This window comes from Pipistrellus hanaki, assembly GCF_964339955.1.
Source record: "Pipistrellus hanaki genome assembly, chromosome: 12".
Lineage (NCBI taxonomy): Eukaryota > Metazoa > Chordata > Mammalia > Chiroptera > Vespertilionidae > Pipistrellus > Pipistrellus hanaki.
The window spans coordinates 54,544,647-54,568,927 of record NC_140514.1 but is presented as its reverse complement, the minus strand read 5'-3'; the positions used below and the strand labels follow the sequence as shown (position 1 = coordinate 54,568,927).

At 42.9% G+C, this 24,281-nt stretch overlaps 1 protein-coding gene across 2 annotated transcripts in view; it reads right to left on the bottom strand.

Moving 5' to 3' along the window:
• TMEM131 (transmembrane protein 131) overlaps nt 1-19,344 on the bottom strand; it is a 161,187-nt gene extending 141,843 nt beyond the window's left edge. Inside the window, exon 1 of one of the 2 annotated variants that reach the window (XM_084900319.1) lies at nt 18,624-19,344. In XM_084900319.1, the coding sequence (XP_084756445.1) occupies nt 18,624-18,792 (169 nt within the window). In that variant the 5' untranslated portion in view covers nt 18,793-19,344. The remainder of the gene's footprint in view (nt 1-18,623) is intronic. The other variant, XM_084900318.1, reaches the window with a different exon arrangement.
• Between the last annotated feature and the right edge of the window lie 4,937 nt (nt 19,345-24,281).

Genomic DNA, 24,281 nt, shown 5'->3' with positions numbered 1-24,281 from the left:
TAAAACCAAAATGCAGCCTGGCCAGTGTGACTCAATGGTTGAGGATCAACCTATGAATCAGGAGGTCACAGTTCGATTCCTGGTCAGGGCATATGCGTGGGTTGCAGGCTTGATCCCCAGTAGGCAGCCAACAATAATTCTTTCTCATCATCGTGTCTGTCTGTCTGTCTGTCTGTCTCTCTCTCTCTCTCTCTCTCTGAAATAAAAAAAATTTTAATGCAAAAACTTAATAGTCCAGTGAGTTGTTACAACGATTTTAAACTGCCTACTACATGAATAATTAGAGTCCCCAAACTATAGTTAAATAGAGAACTGGAAAAATAGCTAAAGAAATAATAGTTGAAATTTTCCCAAACTTAATGAAAACTATAGATCCATAGATCCAAGAAATTCAATAAACCCTAAGTACAAGAAACATGAAAAAATATATACGAAGAGACATCAAATTGCTCAAAACAAATGAGAAACAGAAAATCTTAAAAGCATCAAGAGAAAATGATACATACAAAGGAATAAAGATAAAGATGACATCAAATTTTTCATGAGAAACAATGCAAGGGAGAAAACAGTAAAGATAATATCTCAAAAGTACTAAAAGAAATGTAAAACATTTAAGACATGCCAAAGTATAATTTTATACACAGCAAAAAAACATTTTAAAAACCAAAGGCAAAATAAAGACAATCAGACATATAAAAGCTAAAATAATTCATTCTTGGATGAATTCAAGAAACATTAAAGGAAATTTCCCAAGCAAAAGAACTATGGATATAAAAAAGAATGAATATCTCCAGAAACGGTAACTACATGTTAATAGTACGTGTATACACCACACACACACACACACACACACACACACACACACACACAATGTAATTCTCTTTTTAAAAAAAAATCATTGAAGTTTAAACAAAAATCATGATGTATTATGGAGCACAAAACATAATCACAGTGGTTTTTATAAGAAGGAGGCAGGTGATGAGAGGGACAGAACATGACAAAAGAGCCAAGTAGTTGAAATAAAGAGAGTGGAGTGAGGCGAAGAAGGGGCTACAAGGCAAGAAATGCAGTAATCCTCAAAGCCCACAAAAGCAAGAATGCAAATCCTCCCCTGAACCCTCTAGAAGAAACAGATCTGCCAACACTTCGAGTTTAGAATTCTGCCTTCGGAACCATAAGAGAATAAACGTGTTGTTTTAAGCCACTAAAGTTGTAGTAATTTGTTATAGCAGCAATAGGAAACTAGTGTTGGGTCTAAGGATTTAAATTGGGGGCTGATCACATCTGTCCAGCACATTCCAGACTCCCAGAAGGAAAGCAAGTGGTTATCGTAAGCCACATGTACTTAGGTCTATTTATGGAATTTCTATTCTATTCCACCCACCTATTTTTACACCAATACCTTACCTTTTCAATTATATAATGGCATAGGAGTATGTTTTAATAAGTTGCTTGTGCTGCTCACCCCTCTTAACTTTTCTTTTTCAACCTCTCCCCAACATTCCTACATGTTTATTTTTCCATGTGAACCTTAACATGGAAACTTTTCTAATTCTATAAAATTAACTTTTCTAATTCTATAAAATTAGTTTTGTTGGTATTTTTAAATCACATTGTGTTAAATTAATGTTATCTTAGAGAGACTTGACATCTTTACAATGTTGAATTCTATCCATTATAAGGGATGTCTTTTCACTGTTCAAATCTTCTCTGCCTTCAAGAATGTTTTAAAGTTTTCCTCATTTCTTGTTTTTAAATTTACTCTTTTTTTTTATAAGTCAATTTATTTTATTTTTTTTAAATATATTTTATTGATTTTATACAGGAAGGGAGAGAGATAGAGTTAGAAACATCGATGAGAGAGAGTCATCGATCAGCTGCCTCTTGCACACCCCCTACTGGGGATATGCCCGCAACCAAGGTACATGCCTTTGACCGGAATCGAACCCGGGACCCTTCAGTTCCCAAGCCGATGCTCTATCCATTGAGCCTAACCGGTCCCGGCTTAAATTTACTCTTAAAACTACTTTTTTGTTGTTGTTAAAACTTTTGATAGCTTTTGACAATGTCTAAAGTATATTTTTTAAAACTTTAAAAAGAATTTTGGGTTAAAAAAAATACACACACCCCACATTATAAAAATATAAACACATCAACTACAGGGAGGAAATGTGTGCGAGTTTGAGAGTGGTGTGTTAGCAGCTAGCAGCCCCTGTCCAGCGGCATCAATAGGCAGGTTTGCTAGATGGGATAGAGAAATGGATTAATTCACCAAAAGAGTTCAGTGGTGCTGACCTAAGATAACTGCTGCTGTAATCTAAACAGCCTAAATCAATAACTTAAAACAGCATAAGATATTTCATCTGATAAATGTCATATCTATCCTAGTAACTCTTAAAACTAAAACAAATATATAAGAAATTTCCTATTACTAAAAATGTTTAATTTCAACCAACTACATACAAGAATCCTGTACAACAATGAAAACACTTAAGGCTTTACTCTATAAAGATCGGAGAAAGATAAGGATGGTTCACTTTTGAACCACTCTTAACATTGTTCTCAAGATCTAGACAATGCAATTCAATACTATATATACATTCAGTTGTCATTCAATCATTTTATTTCTACAAAAATGGCCAATTTCATACAGTTCAACTGTGTGTGTGTGTGTGTGTGTGTGTGTGTAAGGAAAATGGAAAGCTGTATAAGGATGTCAACAAGTTCCAAATTTGTAACATTTTAATGCAATGCTAATCTAAAAGCAAATAGTAATTTAAAATTTTCTTCAGCCTTTTAGGGTTCACAGGGAATAAAATATTTATTATATATTATAGTATGTCGTTTTACTAGAGATTAAAATTGAGTATTATACTATCATAAACAAGCACCCCCCAGCTGTACTGACAGCCACAGAAGAATTATAGTCAAGAACAAGCTGATCTGCGAAGAGAGGAAAGGAGGAATGTGGCACACATAGGGCTAATGTGAGGATTATATGAGATAAGATATGCAAAGCAATTAGAACAGTGTTCAATTAATACAAAGACAGAACTTGATAAACATTAGCCATCATGATCAAGTAATTATAAGTGATACCAATATAGGCCATTACTGCATACACAATGTATTCCTGAAATGGTAAGAACATCAAACTTAGATAAATATTATCATTTCAGAAATACTTTTTCTTATTCTGTTTCATCTTTGCTTATGGTTCACTGCTTCTCCTACCAAGACAGAACTCAATGTGCTGAACCCCTTAAAATGGTAGGGACAGGAAGAACATGACCTAGTCCTTAACCTCCAGAAGCAGTTGAAAAGGGACTGACAATTCAAAAAATATTTTCTACTTACAAGAATTTGTAGGATTCCAATAACGTTAAATCTAAACTGCTTCTTCCCTCTTACGCTTTCTCTCTTCAGCAAAAGTCTCAGTAACCCATTTTCTCCTCTAGCCATAACCTAAAAAAGCCCCTAGTAAGGTAAATCTCTAAATACAAAATAATTCCCCTAATTGGGAAACATAGCTACAGCTGCACTGGCTCAGAAAACAAAAGTTACTTGGTATTGCTAACCACTACTTCATGGCCCATTTGCAAATCAAGAAGCAATACTTCAGCCAGCCTGGTGTGGGTCAGTCGTGACCTATGAACCAGGAGTTCATGCTTTGATTTCCAGTCAGGGCATGTGGTCTGATAGAGGGCTTGATCCCCAGTAGAGGATATGCAAGAGGTAATCAATCAATTATTCTCTCTCATCACTGATGTTTCTCTCTCTCTTCTCCCTTCCTCTCTCTGAAATCAAGAAAAAACATATTAAAAAAAAAAAAAGAACCAATACCTCAGATGAGCCCAAGTTGCCAATTCAGATAAGCATTTTTTAAAGTACACACTTAAAAAAATGTGTGTGTGTGTGTGTGTGTGTGTGTGTGTATATATATATATATATATATACACACACACACACACACACCCTGTATCCCCCAAAATTAGACAGTGTCTTATATTAACTCTGCTCCCAAAGATGAGCTAGGTCTTATTTTCAGGGGATGTCTTATCTTTCCGTGCAGAAGAATACGGTACACATTTATTGTTAAATGAAAATAAAGGAAATTTATTACCTGTATATGGTACGGTAGTACGGTAGTTGTCAACACAAACCAGACAAACTGTGAATCCTACAGTATCAAGAATTTACTCATTTATTCAATGACAATCATGTCATCATCTTCTGGAACATCATCATAACAATCCAATTCCTGAATTTCCTGGTGAATTTCTTGTGACTCCATTTCTTTCAGAATCAGTGGACCACATCTCTCATGTTTAGCCTAGGGGGGGCTTATTTTCGGGGGATGCCTTATATTTCACTCAGAAGGAAACCTGTAAGTAGGTCTATTTTCGGAGGATGTCTTATTTTTGGGGAAACACGGTGTGTGTGTGTGTGTGTGTGTGTGTGTGTGTGTGTGTATACAATCTTGAAAGAGAACAAAGTTTGAGGTCTCACACATCCTGATTTCAAAGCATATCACAAAGCTACAGTAATAAAAATATGTGGCACTGTCATAAAGAGAGACAAATAGATCAATGAGACAGAATAGAGCCCAGAAGTAACTGTCATATAAATGGTCACATGGAACAACCAAGATGGCAGCATAGGTAAACACCTGAACTTGCTGCAGCACACAACCATATTACAACTAAAAGACAAAACAAATATCATCCAGAACCACAGGAAGGCTGACCGAGTGGAAATTCTACAACTAGAAGGAAAGAGAAAAGTGCCCTGAGTCCTGTAGGAGGTGCGGAGGTGCGGAAGTGAAGTGTGGAGGTACGGGGGCACTTGCAAAAGGGGCTAGCAACTGAGTACGCTGTTGTCTTTTTCAATCAGGAGATATAAGCTCCCGACTGCTCTGAACTCCAGTTCTGGGCAAGACTCTGGGACACAGACTCATACGGGGAGAAACTGGACTATCTGGCATCATGCCCAAACGGGTGCTTGCAGCGATCATTGTCCCTGCATGGTGCTGTGGGACATAGAGACCCGGGGACCTCTTTGGGGTAGGGTTGACATTAGCCATTGCTGTTTGTTGCATCCTGGTGATTCCCTAACACCCTGCTCCACCCAATTTACAACCTTACCCAAGCTGTGCTCAGAGGCTTCTGCGTATGAATGGACTGGCATTTTGCAATCTAAAATTAACTAACAAACTGCAGTGGGTCAGAGAGCCCCAGGGATTCCAAAAGAAGGCCCAAGGCTCCACAGCAGCTTGCACTGCTTCACAGCTGGACCTCATCTGGGCACCTCCAGCCCTCAAACAAAGAGGAGGAATCTGAAGATCTCTCCATAGCTCCTCCTGGGTGGCCTCAGGCAGTAGCTGACTTTGCACCTCCTTGGAGATCCAAGAGCTAGTGTACCCAGTGGTCAGAGTGAGATCATCCAGATTACAACTCTTCACAACCATAAGAGACACACTCAGGAGGCAGACTCAGTGAGCACCAAAGCCCTAATGAAGCAAGTCCTGCCCCATAAGGATGTCTCCAGCACAGAAATTCTCCCAGCATAGACCAGCTGATCCTCACAGCCAATTGGCCTGGAGGTCAATTCCTCCCAGTGATACCAACAACAATCAAGACTTAACTACAACAAGACTGTGCACACAGCCCACTTAGGGGTGCTCCAAGAGTGTCCACTTCAGGTAATTAGGGAAGCTGAGCCACTGGGCCCTATAGGACACCTAGCACACAAAGCCACTCTATCAATACAGGGAAGCAGCCAAAATGTGGAGACAAAGAAACAGGTCACAAATGAAAGAAATGGAGGAAAGCAAACTACTGGATATAGAGTTCAAAACCATGGTTATAAAGTTACTCAAGAATCTTCTAGAAATCTCTAAGAAATTTAGTTAGACCCTCAAGGATATGAAAAAGGAACAATTAGAAATTAAGCATACACTGACTGAAATAAAGAATAATATACAGAGATCCAACAGCAGATTAGAGGATCACAAGAATCAAGTCAAAGGTTTGAAATATGAAGAAGCAGAAAACCCCCAGCCCGAAAAGCAAAACGAAAAAAAAAAAAAAATCCAAAAATATGAAGACAGTGCAAGAAGCCTCTGGGACAACTTCAAGTATACCAACATCCAAATTATGGGGGTGCCAGAAGAAGAGAGAGCAAGAGATTAAAAACCTTTTTGAAGAAATAATGACAGAAAACTTTACCCACCTGGTGGGGAAAAAAAAAAAATAGACTTACAAGTCCAGGAAGTGCACAGAACCCCAAACAAGAGGAATCCAAAGAAGACCACACCAAGACATATCATCATTAAAATGCCAAGGGCAAAAGACAAGGAGAGAATATTAAAAGTAGCAAGAGAAAAACAGTTTTCTCAACAGAAACTATGCAGGCCAAAAGGGAGTGGCAAGAAATATTCAAAGTGATAAATAGCAAGAACCTACAACCAACATTACTCTATCCAGCAAAGCTATTATTTAGAATTGAAGGTTGGATAAAGAGCTTCACAGACAAGAAAAAGCTAAAGGAGTTCATCACCACCAAACCAGTATCAGATGGAAATGCTGAAGGGTATTCTTTAAGAAGAGGAAGAAGAAGAAAAAGGTAAAGATAAAAATTATGAACAACAAATACATATCTATCAACAAGTGAATCTAAAAATCAAGTGAATAGCTGAGGCCGGTTTGGCTAAGTGGACAGAGCATTGGCCTGCGGACTGAAAGGTCCCAGGTTCAATTCTGGTCAAGGGCATGTACCTTGGTTGTGGGCACATCCCCAGTAGGGGGTGTGCAGGAGGCAGCTCATCAATGTTTCTAACTCTCTATCCCTCTCTCTTTCTCTCTGTAAAAAATCAATAAAATATAGTTTTTAAAAAAATAAAGTAAAAAACCTGATGAACAGAATAAACTGGTGAATATAATAGAATCAGGGGCATAGAAAGGAAGTGGACTGACAATTCTTGGGGGAAGGAGGTGTGGGGGGTGCAGGTAGAGACTGGGCAAAAATCGTACACCTATGGATGAGGACAGTTGGGGGAGGTAAGAGTAGGGGATGGGGTGAGAACCAGGTGGAGGGGAGATATAGAGGGGGGAGAGGAACAATTGTAATAATCTGAATAAAGTTTTTTTTTTTAATGATCACATGATCTTCAAAAACAAGGGTTTCACAGAAAGCGGTTTGGCTCAATGGATAGAGCGTTGGCCTGTGGACTGAAGGGTCCCAGGTTCGATTCCGGTCAAGGGCATATACCTTGGTTGTGGGCATATACCTTGCATATACCTTTAGATATCTGATATCTAAAATATATAAAGAGCCGAAACCGGTTTGGCTCAGCGGTAGAGCGTCGGTGTGCGGACTGAAAGGTCCCAGGTTCGATTCCGGTCAAGGGCATGTACGTTGGTTGTGGGCACATCCCCGGTAGGGGGTGTCCAAGAGGCAGCTGATCGATGTTTCTCTCTCATCAACGTTTTTAGCTCTCTATATCTCTCCCTTCCTCTCTGTAAAAAATCAATAAAATATATTTAAAAAATAAAATAAAATATATAAAGAACTCCTACAACTCAACAATAAAATAACCCAATTTTATTAATAAAAACAGTAAGACATAAGCAGTGATGCTTGGTATCACTAATTATTACAGAACTGTAAATCAAAAACCACAATAGGCTAGCACCTCACATTCATCAGGATGGCCACTATAAAAACTGTTTTAAAAGCACTATAAAAAGTAATATAAGTGTTGGCAAAGATGTGAAGAAATAGAACCTTTGTACACAGAGAAACTGTAAACTGAACCTTTTGCATTGTTAGTGGTACAGCTACTATGGAAAATGGTATGGCAGTTGCTCAAAAACATAAAAACAGAACTACCATCTGATCCAGCAATCCCACTATATAATTAAAGAATTAAAAGAATTAAGGGGGGATCTCAAAGAGACATTTGCACACTCATATTCATAGCAGTATTACTCACAATAGCCAAGAAGTGAAAACAACCCAAATGTCCAGTGATAAATGTACAAACAAAATGCAAAAGTGCTATATACATTCAAGAGCAGCCTTTAGAAAGAGGAAAATCCTGTCACATGCTGTAACATGATAAATCTTGAAGACATTACACAAAGTGAAATAAACCAAAAAAAGAAAATCCTACACGATTCCACTTATATGGGTATCTAAAGTAGTGAAATTCATAAAAACAAAAAGTAGAATGGAAGTTTCCAGGGGCTAGGTGAGGGAAAGAGAAATGGGGAGTTACTGTTTAATGGGTACAAAGTTTAAGTTATGCAAAATAAAAAAGTTCTTGGGACCTGTAGCACAACCATCTGAGTGTACTTAACACTATGAAACTGTACAATTAAAAATGGTTAAAATTGTAAGTTTATGTACAATATATAAAAATATATAAAAATTTCTATATTTTTAAGAGTATATAGAAATCACCAAATAAATATAGTAGATTTGACCCTGTATCATGACAGACCATGTAAAAGATCCTCTTAGACCTTAGGCATTTTTCAGACCTTTGTCCTAAGTGATATATACAATATAAATCAAAGAGTTACGGCTTTCTAAAAATCTTTCCAAAGCAATCAACAGGAATGAAAGAAAAACTCATCTACTAGTACAGATTAAAATAATTACTACTTAATCCAGCACTTTTCAATCTTTTTCATCTCATGATACATAAACTAATTACTGAAATTCTTCAGCACACCAAAAAATACATTTTTGTTGCTCTGACAAACATATAAGTATAAATTTGATTCATTCACATATTATCCTCTTTTTTAAAAATCTGACTATCTGAAAGAAAAGAGGTCAGTGCTCCTGATTACGCAGTCAGTATTGCACGTTTTAAAAGTTCTTGCAGCATACCAGTGTGTTGCGGCACACTGGTTGAAAATCACTGACTTAATCCAAAAATGCCCTCATGAAGGACAAAGCAACAGAAAATGAACTTCTAGAGCTCCTGAACCTCTCATGGAAGTCCACCAGAGATTCTGAGAAGCTGATGTCAATGCCGGCTTTCAGAAACATCTCCAATTCCTTTCAATCCATGGCCAGATTCAGAGAATATTCTACATTTCTAGACAAACTTGCCTCATCAACCTAGAATTAGAAGTATTCACAAAATGCAATATAGCCTAATGTAATGTAAGCAATTACCAGGTACCTAAATCATCAATATCAAGTACATTCTCTGGTTTATCTGTTCATGGGGTCCCTTGGTTTCCTTTTAAGAATGTGCATGGCCAAGTATGGCCTGTGATCATCATAATAGTTAAAAAGTTGACAGGAAGTAATATGAATGTTGACAGCATATGCTGGTTTTGCCCTAACTGCCAGGTCTGCTCTCTCCAGCTGGAATATAACACAACAAAATCAACTACTACCTTAAATACTCATACAGGATTAGATAGCTTAGCTTGTGACCAGATGGCCTGGAATGAAATCTGGCTCAACTACTTACCAGATCTGTTGCCTTGGGAATACAGGCACACCTCATTTTATTCACAGATGTTTTGGTGAAGGCAAAAACCCTCTACCAGCAAAAAGAAAGAAAGAAATTAAGAAAGAAATTGAAAGAAAGAAAGAAATTGAAAGGAAGGAAGGAAGGAAGGAAGGAAGGAAGGAAGGAAGGAAGGAAGGAAGGAAGGAAGGAAGGAAGAAAGGAAGCAAGGAAGGAAGGAAGGAAGATCGCTTCATTGTGGTCTGGAACCCAACTGCAATATTTCTGAGGTGTGCCTCTTCATTTCTTTGTGCCTGATTCATTTTCTACAAATTGGAGTTTTATGAGAATCTGAAATCTTAAAATCCAAAGTTACAAAGTAATGATTCAAGTAGCTGTTTACTACTCTTTTAGGTAAGAAAAAGGTGTTTACGTCCAATTATAGCAGATTCTACTGTAACATCTACATCTTAAGCTCAGAGTTTTACATGTTCTCTTGATCCTCAATTGAGGTCTTGGATTCGAGAAGGGGAGAAAGTCATTTTAGGTCAACCTTCATTCAAACCAAATGTCTGCTATGCATAAACTGTAGATGTTAACAGAGGTTCTGCCCTACAGAAATTCCAATCTGGGCAAAGAATGATACTAATAAGATAATTTAAGTAGCTAAATAAGGCACTACACAATTAAATTAGAAATGAATGACAGATGAGTAACAAAGAAGATGCAAATTCAGAGGGGATTGCAGGGCTGAAGAGAAATGGAGAAAGTTGGGAGATGAGAGCCCATTGCAGTGCCCAAGCTGGGAGCAGAAAGAGCTCACCAAGAGAATTAATAGGCATTGCTGCTGCCTGGTAAGGAGTCCAAAATGAGATCAATGTGGCAGATAGAATAACCATGGCATTAATAAAAATCGGGAAACTGGAGGTGGCACAAGATAATTCTGCTCTGGACATGCGCAATGTGTTGGTGCCTAGACATCCACACGAAGGAAGACATCCTCAGGGCAGCTAGAGGACAGTGACTGACAACAGGATAATAACCAAGAACTACAAAGTCACAGAAACCAAGGCAGAAAAGTTCCAACAAGCAGCTATCAACAATGCCTGATGCTGCCTACATCCAATAGCAAGAGAAAATTTAGCCATGGAAAACAGGCCTCTTGGCAGTCTCAAAAAGACGATCAGAAAGCTCAAGCCACACGCAGATGAATAAGAATTTCTAAAATATCAAGCACCAGCAATAATTTAATTTTCCAGAAGAGTAGTTTGGCTATTACTACTCTAGATGATAATAAATTAGATGATTTTATATCTAACCCACCCCCCAAAGGTATCTGAGTCCTGCAATGGGAAATAGTCATCAACAAGAGGAAGAGAGGACACTTCCAACGACAAGATTCCAAGGCTTCTGGTAGCAATGAACAGCTTTAAACAATATTAATTCTACTTAGTAGGCCCTAGATTAGAGTAGCCATTCTACACCCCTATACAAAGGATTTAAACACATTTGTTAAGAAAAATCACCTTTTAAATTATTTTTACATTTATATAAAGTAATAATTTGATTAGAAGTAAATACCGTGTTTCCCCAAAAATAAGACATCCTCCGAAAATAAGACCTACTTACAGGTTTCCTTCTGAGTGAACTATAAGGCATCCCCCGAAAATAAGCCCCCCCTAGGCTAAACATGAGAGATTTGGTCCACTGGTTCTGAAAGAAATGGAGTCACAAGAAATTCACCAGGAAATTCAGGAATTGGATTGTTATGATGATGTTCCAGATGATGACATGATTGTCATTGAATAAATGAGTAAATTCTTGATACTGTAGGATTCAGTTTGTCTGGTTTGTGTTGACAACTACCGTACTACCGTACCGTATACAAGTAATAAATTTCCTTTATTTTCATTTAACAATAAATGTGTACCGTATTCTTCTTCACGGAAAAATAAGACATCCCCTGAAAATAAGACCTAGCGCATCTTTGGGAGCAAAAATTAATATAAGACACTGTCTTATTTTCGGGGAAACAGGGTATGTCTGAAGAACCAAGATGGCGGTGTAAGTAAATGCAGGTACTTGCCACCTCCCACAACCACATCAAAATTTTCAAAATACACAACTACCATCATTCAGAACCACCTGAAATCTAGCTGAATGGAAGTCCTACAACTAGAGAAGTAAAGAAAGCACAATGAGACTGGAGGCGGAAGCCAAGGAGAGGTGGAGGCACAGAGCAGGCTCGTCAGACACCCATGTGTGGTGTTTTTATAACAGGGATAGAGAGGTGTGGCTGCAGAGGCCTCCCATGAGAAGCAAGGGGTCCCAGATCCACACCAGATCCCTAAGCACAGAGCTCCAGTGCTGGGAAGAGGAGTCCCCACCACTCCTGGCTGTAAAAACAAGCTGGGATCATGACTGATTGACACAGAAGCTGCTGGAGACCCAGGCAGTTCCTTTTAAAGGGCGAGCAAAAGACTTACTCAGACTCAGTCCCTCTGGACTCCGATGCTGGGGGTTGGTGGCTTGAAAGGAACCTGGGACATTCAAGGAGGAACTGATTGGCATTGAAGCAGGAATTTAGGGGTGGCTTTCTCCCAGATTTAGGGGTGGGAGTCGTTGTTCCTGTCCTAGGATCTCCCCCATTGCAAAGCTGACTAGAAGCCATATCTGAGTTCCCATAAGCTTGGCTGACTCTTTTTGCTCTGCCCTGGTGATTCCCTGAGAAACTCCCCTTTGCAATTTGCAGCCCCACCCAAGGTGTTTGCAGCAGCTTTTCCATATGGTTTGTCCTGATCAAGCTTCTAAAATTCCTAAACAAGCAACAGCTGTTAGCATGCCCCACCGATACCAGTGATCAGCAAACTCATTAGTCAACAGAGCCAAATGTCAACAGTACAACGATTGACATTTCTTTTGAAAGCCAAAGTTTTTAAACTTAAACTTGTAATGCCACTTCTTCAAAATAGACTTGCCCAGGCCATGGTATTTTGTGCAAGAGCCATACACAAGGGGCCAAGGAGCCGCACGTGACTTGCTAGCCACAGTTGGCGGACCGTGGCCCCATACCTATCAATAAGAGGACCAAGACCCAGCACTAGCACCAGCAGCGTGCCTTACTTCACAGCTGGGCCTTGCCTGGGCACTTCCTACCCCAGTGATCGGCAAACCGTGGCTCGCAAGCCACATGTGGCTCTTTAGCCCCTTGAGTGTGGCTCTTCCACAAAATACCATGTGTGGGCACACATGTACAGTGGGATTGAAACTTCGTGACCCGTGAGCATAAGTTGGTTTTCAGCCTGGGCGAGTCTATTTTGAAGAAGTGGTTATGAGCCACACTCAAGGGACCAAAGAGCCACATGTGGCTTGCAAGCCGTGGTTTGCCAACCACTGTCCTAGTCCAATGCAAAGGTGGCCCCAGGCAGTGGCTAACTCTGCACCTCCTGGGAGGCCCTAGAGCCAGTGTACCCAGAGCCAAATTACAACCATTCCAGATTACAACTCTACACATCCACTAGCAACACACTCAAGGGTCAGACTGAGTGAGCACCAAAGCCGCACGGAAGAAAGTCCTGCACCATAGGGGAGTCTCCTGCACAGAAGTTCTTCCATTTGCAGACACAGCTAGTCCTCAGTCAACTGACATGGTGTTCAATTCCTTCCAGTGATGCCAATAGCAATCAACACTCAACTACAACAAGACTGGGCACTTAGACCACACAGGGATGCACCTAGAGTTCCCAGTTCAGGTGATTGGGGAGCTGAGCCATAAGGCCCTAAAGGACACCTCCTACACAAGACCACTTTACCAATTCCATGAGATATAGCAGCTTTACCTAATACACAGAAATAAACACAGGGGAGCAGCCAAAATGCAGACACAGAAACATGTCACAAATGAAAGAAATGGAAGCAAACTGAATTTTGAATACAGAGTTCAAAACAATGGTTACAAGGTTGCTCAAGGATCTTAATGAAAGCTTCAAGGGACTCAGAGAGAGATTCAAAGGACTTAGTGGCAATGTCAAAGACATGAAAAAGGAGCAGTCAGAAATTAAGCATACATTAACTGAAATAAAGAATAATTTACATGCATTCAACAGTATAGTAGAGGATTCTGAGAATCAAATCAAAGATTTGAATATGAGGTAGCAAAAAGCACCCTATCAGAAAAACAAAAATAAAAAAAAAAAATCCAAAAATATTTAGATAGTGTAAGGAGCCTCTGGGACAGCTTCAAGCATACCAACATTTGCATTAAGGTGATGCCAAAAGGAGTAGAGTGCAAGATATTGAAAACCTATTTGAAGAAATAATGACAGGAAACTTCCCTCACCTGGTGAAAGAAATAGACTCACAAGTGCAGGAAGTGCAGAGAGTCCCAAACAAGAGGAATCCAAAGAGGACCACACCAAGACACATCATAATTAAAATGCCAAGAGCAAAAGACAGAGAGAGAATATTAAAAGTAGCAAGAGAAAAAAAGTTCATTACCTACAAGGGAGCACCCTTCTGACTGTCAGCTTATTTTGCAACAAAAACTTTGCAGGCCAGACGGGAGTAGCAAGAAATATTCAAAGTGATGAACAGCAAGGACCTACAACCAAGATTACTCTACCCAGCAAAGCTATCATTTAGAATTGAAGGTCAGATAAAGAGCTTCACAGACAAGAAAAAGCTAAAGGAGTTCATCACCACCAAACCTGTATCAGATGGAAATGCTGAAGGGTATTCTTTAAGAAGAGGAAGAAGAAAAATATGAACAATAAAATGGCAATAAATACATTTCTATCAACAATTGAATCTAAAATCAAAATAAAAGAACAAAAAAAAATCTAATGAAAAAAATATACTGATGAAAAAAATACAATCAGAGGCATGAAATATGGAACAGACTGATGAATCTCAGAGGGAAGGGAAGGGCAAGGGAGCAGGAGGCGATTAACCGAAGATTTTATATGCATGGCATTACCTATGGACAGACAATGGGGTGGTGAAGGCCAAGGTGGCACCAAATCTGGATGCAGGAGTGGGGTGACGGGATAATGGAGGTAAATGGAGGACATCTGTAATACTTTCAACAATAGTTTTTTTAAAAAAATAAATACTACACCTAATCAATTCTACTTCCTAAAACAAATTACCTAATCAAATTATGTTTTTAACTCCTTTTGGCCTTTATTCCTAAGCACTTTGCTTGCATGCTTTGTTGGTAAAACATTTTTATATCCTCCTACACATCTGTCACATATACAGATTAAAACAAAATTGAAATTAAATTACCATCTACTAAAACAGTAATTTTTGGAATTTTATCCAAATTTATATTTACTAGACATATAAAATGACCATTTTATTGTAATAAATTAAAAGAAGCCCGGGCAGAGGGTGGGGGTGGGGGTGGGCCTGGACTTGACAGGGGACCCCAGATCCAGCCCGAGATTCCTCAGGTCATGCCGCTGCCCTTCCCTCTTCCTCCCCACTCCCCTTCCAGCACCGGGCCAGGAGACCTCAGGCCATGGCCCCTGCCTTGTGGGGAGTGATGGGGGGGCCTCAGGCCACGCCCCTTGCCCGGTGAGGCTTAATGGAGGACCTTGGGCCACACTCCCCACCCCAGGGCTAGGCCACCTCAAGCTGTGCCCCCCCCCCCAACCCCCACCCCATCCGCCAGGCAGGGCTTGATGGGGGATGTGAGGCTGTGCCCCCCACCCAGGGCCAGGCTGGGGGGCTTGAGGCTGCACCTCCTGCCCAGAGGGGCTTTACAAGGGTAGGGCCAGCCAGGTCTGGGTCTCACCCAATGGGGTTGGGACAGGCCAGGTCTGATTCTCCTGGATATGTGCAGGTGGTGAGCAGGGACTTGACTCTAGATCCTGCGGCGTGCCCCAGACTCTGATATGAGGGAGATTTTATATACATTTTCTTTCATCTCTGACACTTTTATTATAGAGAAAAGGAAAACAGCAATATTAAAATATTTCTCCTAATTAATTTCCTTTTAATGTGCATGAATTTCATGCACTGGGCCACTAGTTTTTACCATAAAACAAGCAAGCCAAACTTTGGCAAGAGTTACAAGACTAGCATGCACTGGTGGCTTTTTTTTATCAGAAAGAGTTCTTTGCTAACCCAGAAAAAAAAACACACAAGAGTATATATGACATAATGCTTTTATATGTGTGTGTGTGTGTGTGTGTGTGTGTGTGTGTATTTTTTTAATTGACTTCAGAGATGGACGGAGATAGATACAGAAACAACAATGATGAGAGAGAATCACTGGTGGCCCCCCCCCCCCCCCCCCCGCATACCCCCCCACGTGATGCTTTTTTAAAAAAAGATCCCATTTGCTGGTCATAATGGGCTGATTGGTAAATCAAAATACTACTAAAATTATACATTTAGTATATACACAGATATATTTTTAATGTATTTTCACTATAAACACATGTACACACACCTGCTTTCACAATTCTCAATAGCTAAGTCTTAGCTTCAAGAAAAATCTTGACACATCCAGAAAAACGAGTTATTTGTAGTAATTATAGTAACTTCTACTTCTGGCAACTTTTGCAAAGTCCTTACAAACTGTACAGTACAACTAAAACATTCTCAAAGTCCCTTTTCTCTAGACTATTCATAATACAGGCTCATAGGTCAGTAAAGATGAATGTTAAAATATAGTTATGTTAAAACATATAGGATGATAAGACAAGGAAAGGCTCACTGACTTTAGAAAATTAACAACATCTAATCCAAGTATGAAAATCTGCAGTAGGTAATTTAGCTATTTCTGCTGGTTTTCTTCAGGAGACAATGAATTTTATTTTGCTTTTAAGACTTTTTTGGTGAAATTACACTGCAATGGGGAAAAATTATACAAATTTACAAAATATCCAGAGAACCATCATTACAATTACAGGTAAATCTTAACTTTGAAAAAGAAAACTAGTTTACATTACTAAAACAAGCACAAAAATCCCTACGGTGTCAATGGACAAAGAGAACTCAGTGACTTTCAGAAATCTGCCCAGATTCGCTGGAAAAAATCAACAGCATCCTTTTTGGGCAAATGCTGCGTTTGTGCCCTGTCAGATGTCAAACGCACAGTATCACAATCATGTGAGAAAATCCATCTCATTTCTCCTTCTTAAACAAAAACACTAGAATTTGATCCAGAGGAGGTTGAAAGCAAAAGCCATTTTTGGAACTACGTTCAGGAATATTTGATATGAACCAGACCCATTCATGATGGGCAGAGACCTGTGTTCTATGGAAGTATAATTACCATCACTATATTAAACAGCTCACTTGTACATTCAATGGTTCACATAGACACAACATGGCCACAAGATGTCTGACTCTGCAGGACCATGGGCTGATTCAATGACTTCTTTTCATACTTTACATCCTGGCAGGCATTCTCCTCACCTGGCCCCATTTATGGGGATCAGAGAGGTGGACTAAAATTTATCAACTATACAAATGGGAAATTAGCAAATATAATTTAGGCTGATATTTCTCAAACCAGGGATTTGTTTCCTTATGTATATACAAAGAATTAATGAATAATGTGGCTCTTGGAAAAATAAGCAGTAGGATAATACAAACTTAACGTTTTAACTAGACTGAATCATTCTTTTATTTCCCTGTGCTAATGGCCCATGAAGAAAGGTCATACACTCAAATATTAAATGCCTACTGTGTGCCTGGCACTGTGCACGGTAAGCAAAGGTACAGAAAAGCAAGGACACATGCCTGCCAAGGACAACTTTAAACTCAAGGAGAGAAGCCCATTACATTATTGTACTATTTTAGGTTTACTGGACACTAACTGCCGCCAGACTGTGCTGGGCACCATGGACACACAAGAACAATCTACTCAGGACAGTTTGGTAACCAATGACGAACTACCACCACTCCAGGCCTGACTGGTCTTAAAGCTTCAATATGTTATCCTGGAAACAAACGTGCATGTGTCCATTAATCCTTTCTATAGATGCCAAGTTTTTGAATACTTTCCACCTATGTTAATCCAGGCTAAGTTTGCTTAGAGAGTGAGGTGAGGAAATGTAATGTTTTGAACGATAATAAAGAAACAGTAAACGGAAGCACATTTGCACTTTAACCTTAATTTGCTGGTGCTTTCAATAACAATAAAAAGCAAGTAACTTTGGTCATAACGTGGGACATTAAATTTTCTTGCCATGGCAGTTCAGTGTGAAACAAAAGCTAAGCTAACAAGTTCTGCTGAGCTTTTTGTAAAAACCACTCACTTTCAGTACTTTCTTCAGGAAGACTCTGTGACTCATTTCCCTAGGCTCAAAAACAGGTAGTATTGACAAACTGCAGATCTGGTCTTCTAGGTGACAAAATAACTTTTATCCCTGTGCAAGTGCCTGTTTGTAATCATGCAACACTAATGAGAGTTTTTAAAACAGAGGCCAGCCCTTTTGATTGCAAATTATGAAGATCTGCAAACCAGAAACTTTCATATTGAAGACAATGACACCCAATCACTATCTTAGAATAAAAAACGTAAACACTTTCCATAGCTTTCTGGGACGCTAAGTAGAATCGTCTCATAGAGAGAGAACTGTTCAGCTAAACGTCTGCCAATACTGCAAAGCGATCCTGGAGGGGAAACTGAAGAAGCCAGATTCCCATCCTAGAACTGTTTGAACAAACTCAAAGGAAAATATTGTAAGCTGTGTTCCGAAGGCTTCCCACCAGTCTTGCTATTTTTACTACATTTTAAAGGGAACTCTGTCTGCATGCCGTTATTAAAACCACAACCAAGGAAAAAAGTGTCCTAAAATTTGCCTATGAACAGCAATCAAGTCTAAAAATAAGCACCCCCCACCCCCACCCCGCAGTGGGACAAGTGGCAAGAACACCCGAGAAGCCGGGAAGTTCGGAAACGGCAGTGACAGGAGGACGGGGGAAGGAATCACGGACAGAGCGACTCCGTGCGGCCAACGCGGCGGGCCGGTCTCCGGAAGCAAACTCGCCGCTCGGGGCCGGGCTCGGCCCCGCAACTTCGGCCGCACCGAGGGAGCCCCGCGCCGCGGCCCTGCCTCCCGGCGGCAGCCCGACAGCGGCCTCCGCGAGGGCGGGTGCCGGCGCGCGGCCGGACGCGGCCGGTGACACCCACCTTCCTTCTCGGCTCGCGCCGCGGCCACGACGAGGCTCATCACCAGGTGCAGCGCGCCCAGCAGGCCGGCGGCCGCGCTCCTCGGGCCCCCGCCGCGGCCGGCCGCGGGCTCCACCCCGGCCCCGGCGGCCGCGGAGGCGGCGGCGGCTCCTGCGGCCCGCTTCCCCATCCCTGCCGGCCGGGGGCCGCCGCGCTCCGTGTGTGGCGCGGCCCTTCTCGGCGAGGCGGCGGCGGCGGCGGCGGCGGCGGCGGCGCGGGCGCCGTGTTCCGGGCTCGGGCAGCGGCGCCGGGGACGAGGGCGGCTCAGGGCCCAGGGCCTCAGCTCCGGGCGTGGGTCCGGGCCCGTGTGTGCGTGGGGGCGAGCGTGTCAGTCACGGCCGCGGCCTCCACATCGCAGGCGAGGAGGCGAGGCGGAGAAGCGGCGGGTCAGGCGCGGCGGGCGGCCATACTGGAGACGGGTACGGCCACGGCTGCGGCGCAGGCCTGCGAGGGGCGGGGCGCGGCCTGGGCACCGCCCGCCGCGTCGTCTCCGGGGGGAGGGGAAGGGGGAGCCGCCGGTCGACTGTCGCCCGGAGGCCGAGGGCCCGATCTGCTCGTCAGGCTCTCGCAGGCCCACGGCTCAGCGGCCAGCGGAGCGGGGACAGCACAGCCCCGACCCGTTCGCTGCCCGCAGGGAGGAGGAGAGAGGCGGCCCGGCGCGGCCGCCAGGACTTATGATGGCGACGCACGCTTCGGGGAGGCTGTGACGTCGATCACGTGGAGACGCCGGCCTGGCGGCGCAGCCGCCGTGGGAGGGGGCGGGGCGGGGCGGGGCGGGGCTCCGGGAGGGCAGCAGCCGGACGCTGCAGTGCGGAGCCTCCCGAGTAGTGAGCGGAGTAGTGAGCGCCTGCGGACCCACCAAGGCCGGCCTGGGAAATCCCCGCAGCGACTACCCCGCCCGCACCGCCGCCTGGGGATGCCTGGTGGCGCTCCCAGGAGGACGGGACCTGCGCTGCTCATCTTTGTTTCTTCTGGACAGGGTGTCCGGAGCGCTTACTGGAAACTTCCTGCCCTTGGATTGTGCCCGCTTTGCTGTGTGTGTGTGTGTGTGTGTGTGTGTGTGTGTGTAAAGCAGCAGTGACCCTGGAGGGAGAGGGCAGATTGGTCTTCAGAAAAGCATCCAGCCGTTTTATTAACATACTAGAGGCCCCATGCATGAAATGAGTGCAAGGGCCTCGGCCCTCACAGCCCTGGCTTCATCAGGAAGGTTCAGCATATTACACTTTTATTATAAACTAGAAGCCCGGTGCCCGAAAATTGTGCATGAGGGTGTATGTCCCTCAGTCCAGCCTGCACCCTCTCCAATGTGGGACCTCTCAAGGGATGTCCGACTGCCCATTTAGGCCCAATCCAGGTAGGATAGGGCCTAAACGGGCAGTCGGACATCCCTCTCACACACAATCCAGGACTGTTGGCTTCCAACTGCTTGCCTGCCTTCCTGATTGCCCCTAACTGCTTCTGCCTGCCAGCCTGATCACACCCTAACCCAGTGTTTCCCAACCTTCTCTCATGATGAGAATCACCTGGTGGAGTTGTTAAAACACAGATTCCTGAATCCCAACTAAGAAGTGCTAAACTAGAATTTTTGAGAACATATAGGTAAAATTGCATACCTAACTTAGTGCTCTGTATATAAAATCTGTCTTAGAGCACTAGTTAAGTATACAATTTTACCTATATGTTCCCAAAAATTCTAGTTTAGCACTTCTTAGTTGGGATTCAGGAATCTGTGTTTTAACAACTCCACCAGGTGATTCTCATCATGAGAGAAGGTTGGGAAACACTGCCCTAACCACTTCCCTGCCAGCCTGATTGATGCCTAACTGCTCCTTGCCAGCCTGATTGCCTCTAACTGCCCTCCCCTACAGGCTTGATCGCCCCCTCCAACTGGCCTCCCTTGCATGCCTATTTCCTCCCAACAGCCCTCCCCTGCTGGCCATTTTGTGGTGGCCATCTTGTGTCCACATGGGGGCAATCATCTTTGACCACATGGGACAGCTATCTTGTGTGTTGGAGTGATGGTCAATTTGCATATTATTTTATTAGATAGGATAGAGGCCTGGTGCATGGGTGGGGGCCAGCTGGTTTGCCCTGAAGGGTGTCCCAGATCAGGGTGGGGGTTCCCTTGGGCATGGGGTGGCCTGGGTGAGGGGCCTGTGGTGGTTTGCAGGCCAGCCACGCCCCCCCGCGACCCAAGCAGAGGCCCTGGTTTATCTTCTACGATTAAAACTATAGCCTTGAGTGGAGGCCAAAGCAGACCAGGGCTGCAGAAGCTTGTCTTCCTCCAACACCAGGGGCAACTCAAGCCTCCTGCTCTCTCCAGCTCCATGGCTGCCGCCATTTTTGTTGGGATTTATTTATCTTCTATAATTGAAACTTTGTAGCCTTGAGCGGAGGCCTGGGCAGGCCAGGTCAGGTGGAAAGCTTGGCTTTCTCCATTGCCAGGGAAACCCACGCCTCCGGCTCTCTCCATGGCTGCAGCCATTTTGGTTAGGTTAATTTGCATACTAGCTCCTGATTGGCTGGTGGACATGGCTTTGTGGGTATAGCGGAGTGATGGTCAATTTGCATATTACTCTTTTATTATATAGGACTATATCATATAGGCTCGGTGCATGAAAATTCATGCACTGGAGAGGGGGGTCCCTCAGCCCAGCCTGTCCCCCCCCACAGTGTGGGAGCCCTCAGGGGTGAGAGACAACACCTCCATCACACCTCTGCAGCTGCCACTGCCAGCAGCGCAAGTCTCTGGTTACCTGAGCCTCAGGTGGCCCTAGACAGTTGGGCAGTGACATTTGAGGCTTGCCTGTACCTCGGGTGTCAGCTGAGCAGCCACCATCCAAGGCTTGCCGGTGCCTCAGGCCGGCGCTGGGCGGCTGGGGGGCTGAGGGCGGGTCCAGCCGCACCATGTGCCTGCCGCCGCCCATTCTCCCCTGCAAATCCCCCTCCTGCGAGGACTGGGGACTCTGGCGGGGCTGAGGGGACTGGGCACTGCCATCTTTGTGATGGCCAATTTGCATATTCCATCTTTATTAGATAGGATTAAATCAAATGCCATCCCCTGGAGTTGCCTTCATTTGTGTCTCTTAGATGCCCTCAGGTTGGGGTTCTTGGTGCACGTGGCTCTTGTCTCCAAACTTAAGCTCCTTAAGGGAGTTTCTTTTTACTCATCCTAGTAACTTTCCCAAACTCCTAACTTGTGACTATTTAGTAAGTCCCTCAACTCCAGAGCTTAGAAGTATTTGTTGAGTGAATCTCTGTAGTTTTAAGGCTAAATCCACCCTTAATACAGCTTAGAACAAATTACATAGGAAAATAAGATCTCAGAAAGGCAAAAGGTCCTCCAACTGCTACTCCAGGCAAGCCCTTAAATTTATTTTATTTAAAAATTAATTCATTTTAGTGGCTTTACCCTAATGACTTTGAAAAGCAATTTTACTTTTCTGAATATTAGTGTTAAAATTGAGTAATCTTTTTGTTCTTGATGTAGTGAAATAGGAATAATCATTATCTCTTAAGTTGGCTTTTTTGTATTTGTATAACCTAAGCCGTGGTCAGCAAACTGCGGCTCGGGAGCCACATGCGGCAGCTCTTTGGCCCCTTGAGTGTGGCTCTTCCACAAAATACTTACTATGTTAAGTTTAAGTTACTTACCTATTAATATACACTGAAAAAGTTTAAGTTTAAAAAATTTGGCTCTCAAAAGAAATTTCAATCATTGCACTGTTGATATTTGGCTCTGTTGACTAATGAGTTTATCAACCACTGACCTAAGGCAACAGAGACAAGAAAACTGCCAAGGCGCTTAAGATAACTAAGGGCCTGGGCTGGGCCCCAGCTCACCTGCTAATGTGCTACACAAGGAGTCAGCAGCCCTTCTCCATGTCCAGGGCAGACGAACCTCCAGCCATGAGATATTCAGGTTCTCTTACGCAGAAATAAACCATGTCCTCTGCTCAGCCCCAGGCTCATGATCCCCATGGGAAATTACCTGGCTCTGCGTATAATTAGAGTTAGACATATGCAGACATGTTTGATGGGAGACTGATTTCCCATGAAGCTAATGAAGTTTAAACGTGAGGACCCCTCCAGAGGCGTGCACTTAGTTGTGTATTTATAATCTTGTATTCTTGTACTAAGGGGCTCCCTCAATAGTTGTGTAAGTTCGTAGGGCCACTACACCTGAACCTCCCTGTGCCTAATGGGCACTGGAAGCCAGTTAGATCCCAGGAAAGGACGATGAGGCTGCAGTGTGTGTTTGTGTGTGTAGTGCTAAAAGAAGGACTCTCACTAGACAGGTTGGTAAGTTGTTGTTGGAAGACACCTGGAGTTGAGCCACTGTCACCCTTTCATCCCCTCTTCTCCAACACCGATGTGCCTTGGGAATAAGAGAGTTCTGGTCAACTCTGAAGTAACTATCACCAAGGGGCCTTATGATGTTCTGCCTAGCTCGGGGAACCCCCATCCCCTTTTTTTTGGGAATTAGACCTGGGCATTTGGCAGGTGGAGACAGACTCTTTAGCTGGCAAAATCAGGAAAAACCTGCCAAACCCGTGGTTCTCAGTGTCATCCCAGACTAGCAGCCTCAGCATCACCTGGGGCCTTGTTAGAGATACAAATCAGCAGGCCACATCCCAGGCCTGTGCGAGGAAAAACAGCTGTGGTCCAGCAGTCTGTGTTTTAACAAGCCTCCGGAGTGGTTCTGATACATAGTCAAGTTTGAAGACCGTTGTACTAGATTGATATGTGCCAGGAATTACAAGCTGTTGGAACTCCTCATCTTCTGCTCATTTCCTCTATCAATTTAAAAGGACTCAGACGAATTTGGACTTAAATCTCAGCCCTGCCTTTCTTACCTATTAATATACACTGAGTGGCCAGATCATTATGATCTTTGAACACATAATAATCTGGCCACTGAGAGTGTGTGTGTGTGTGTGTGTGTGTGTGTGTATTTTAGAGACCCGGTGCATGAATTGGTGTATGGGTGGGGTCTGGCCAGCCTGGCAGCGGGAGGGGACATGGGTGGTTGGCTGGCCTGCCTGCTGGCTGAACTCCTGGTCGAGGGGACAATTTGCATATTAGCCTTTTATTATATAGGTCATACACTGAGTGGCCATATTATTATGCGTTCAGAGATCATAATAATCTGGCCACTCAGTGTACTCCTAGGCAAATTACTCAACTCTTTTGGCCTCTGTTTCCTTATCTGTAAAAAGACTTCTAATAAATTTGCAGACATATAAAATAGTGTTTGGCATATAGTAGGAGATTGTAAAAAGTAGCTATTATTGAGTACCTGTTTTTCTCAAAACACCATATTAGACACAATGAAACTTTTTAAAAAAATATTTTATTATTTTATTTATTTATTTGTAATATATTTTTATTGATTTTTTTATGGAGAGGGATAGAGAGTCAGAAACATCGATGAGAGAGAGACATCAATCAGCTGCCTCCTGCAGCCCCCCACCCCCCCACTGGGAATGTGCCTGCAACCAAAGTACATGCCATTGACTGGATCAAACCTGGGACCTTTCAGTTCACAGGTCGACTCTCTATCCACTGAGCCAAACCAGTTTTGGCAGACACAGTGAAACTTTCAAAGATCTTCATTCC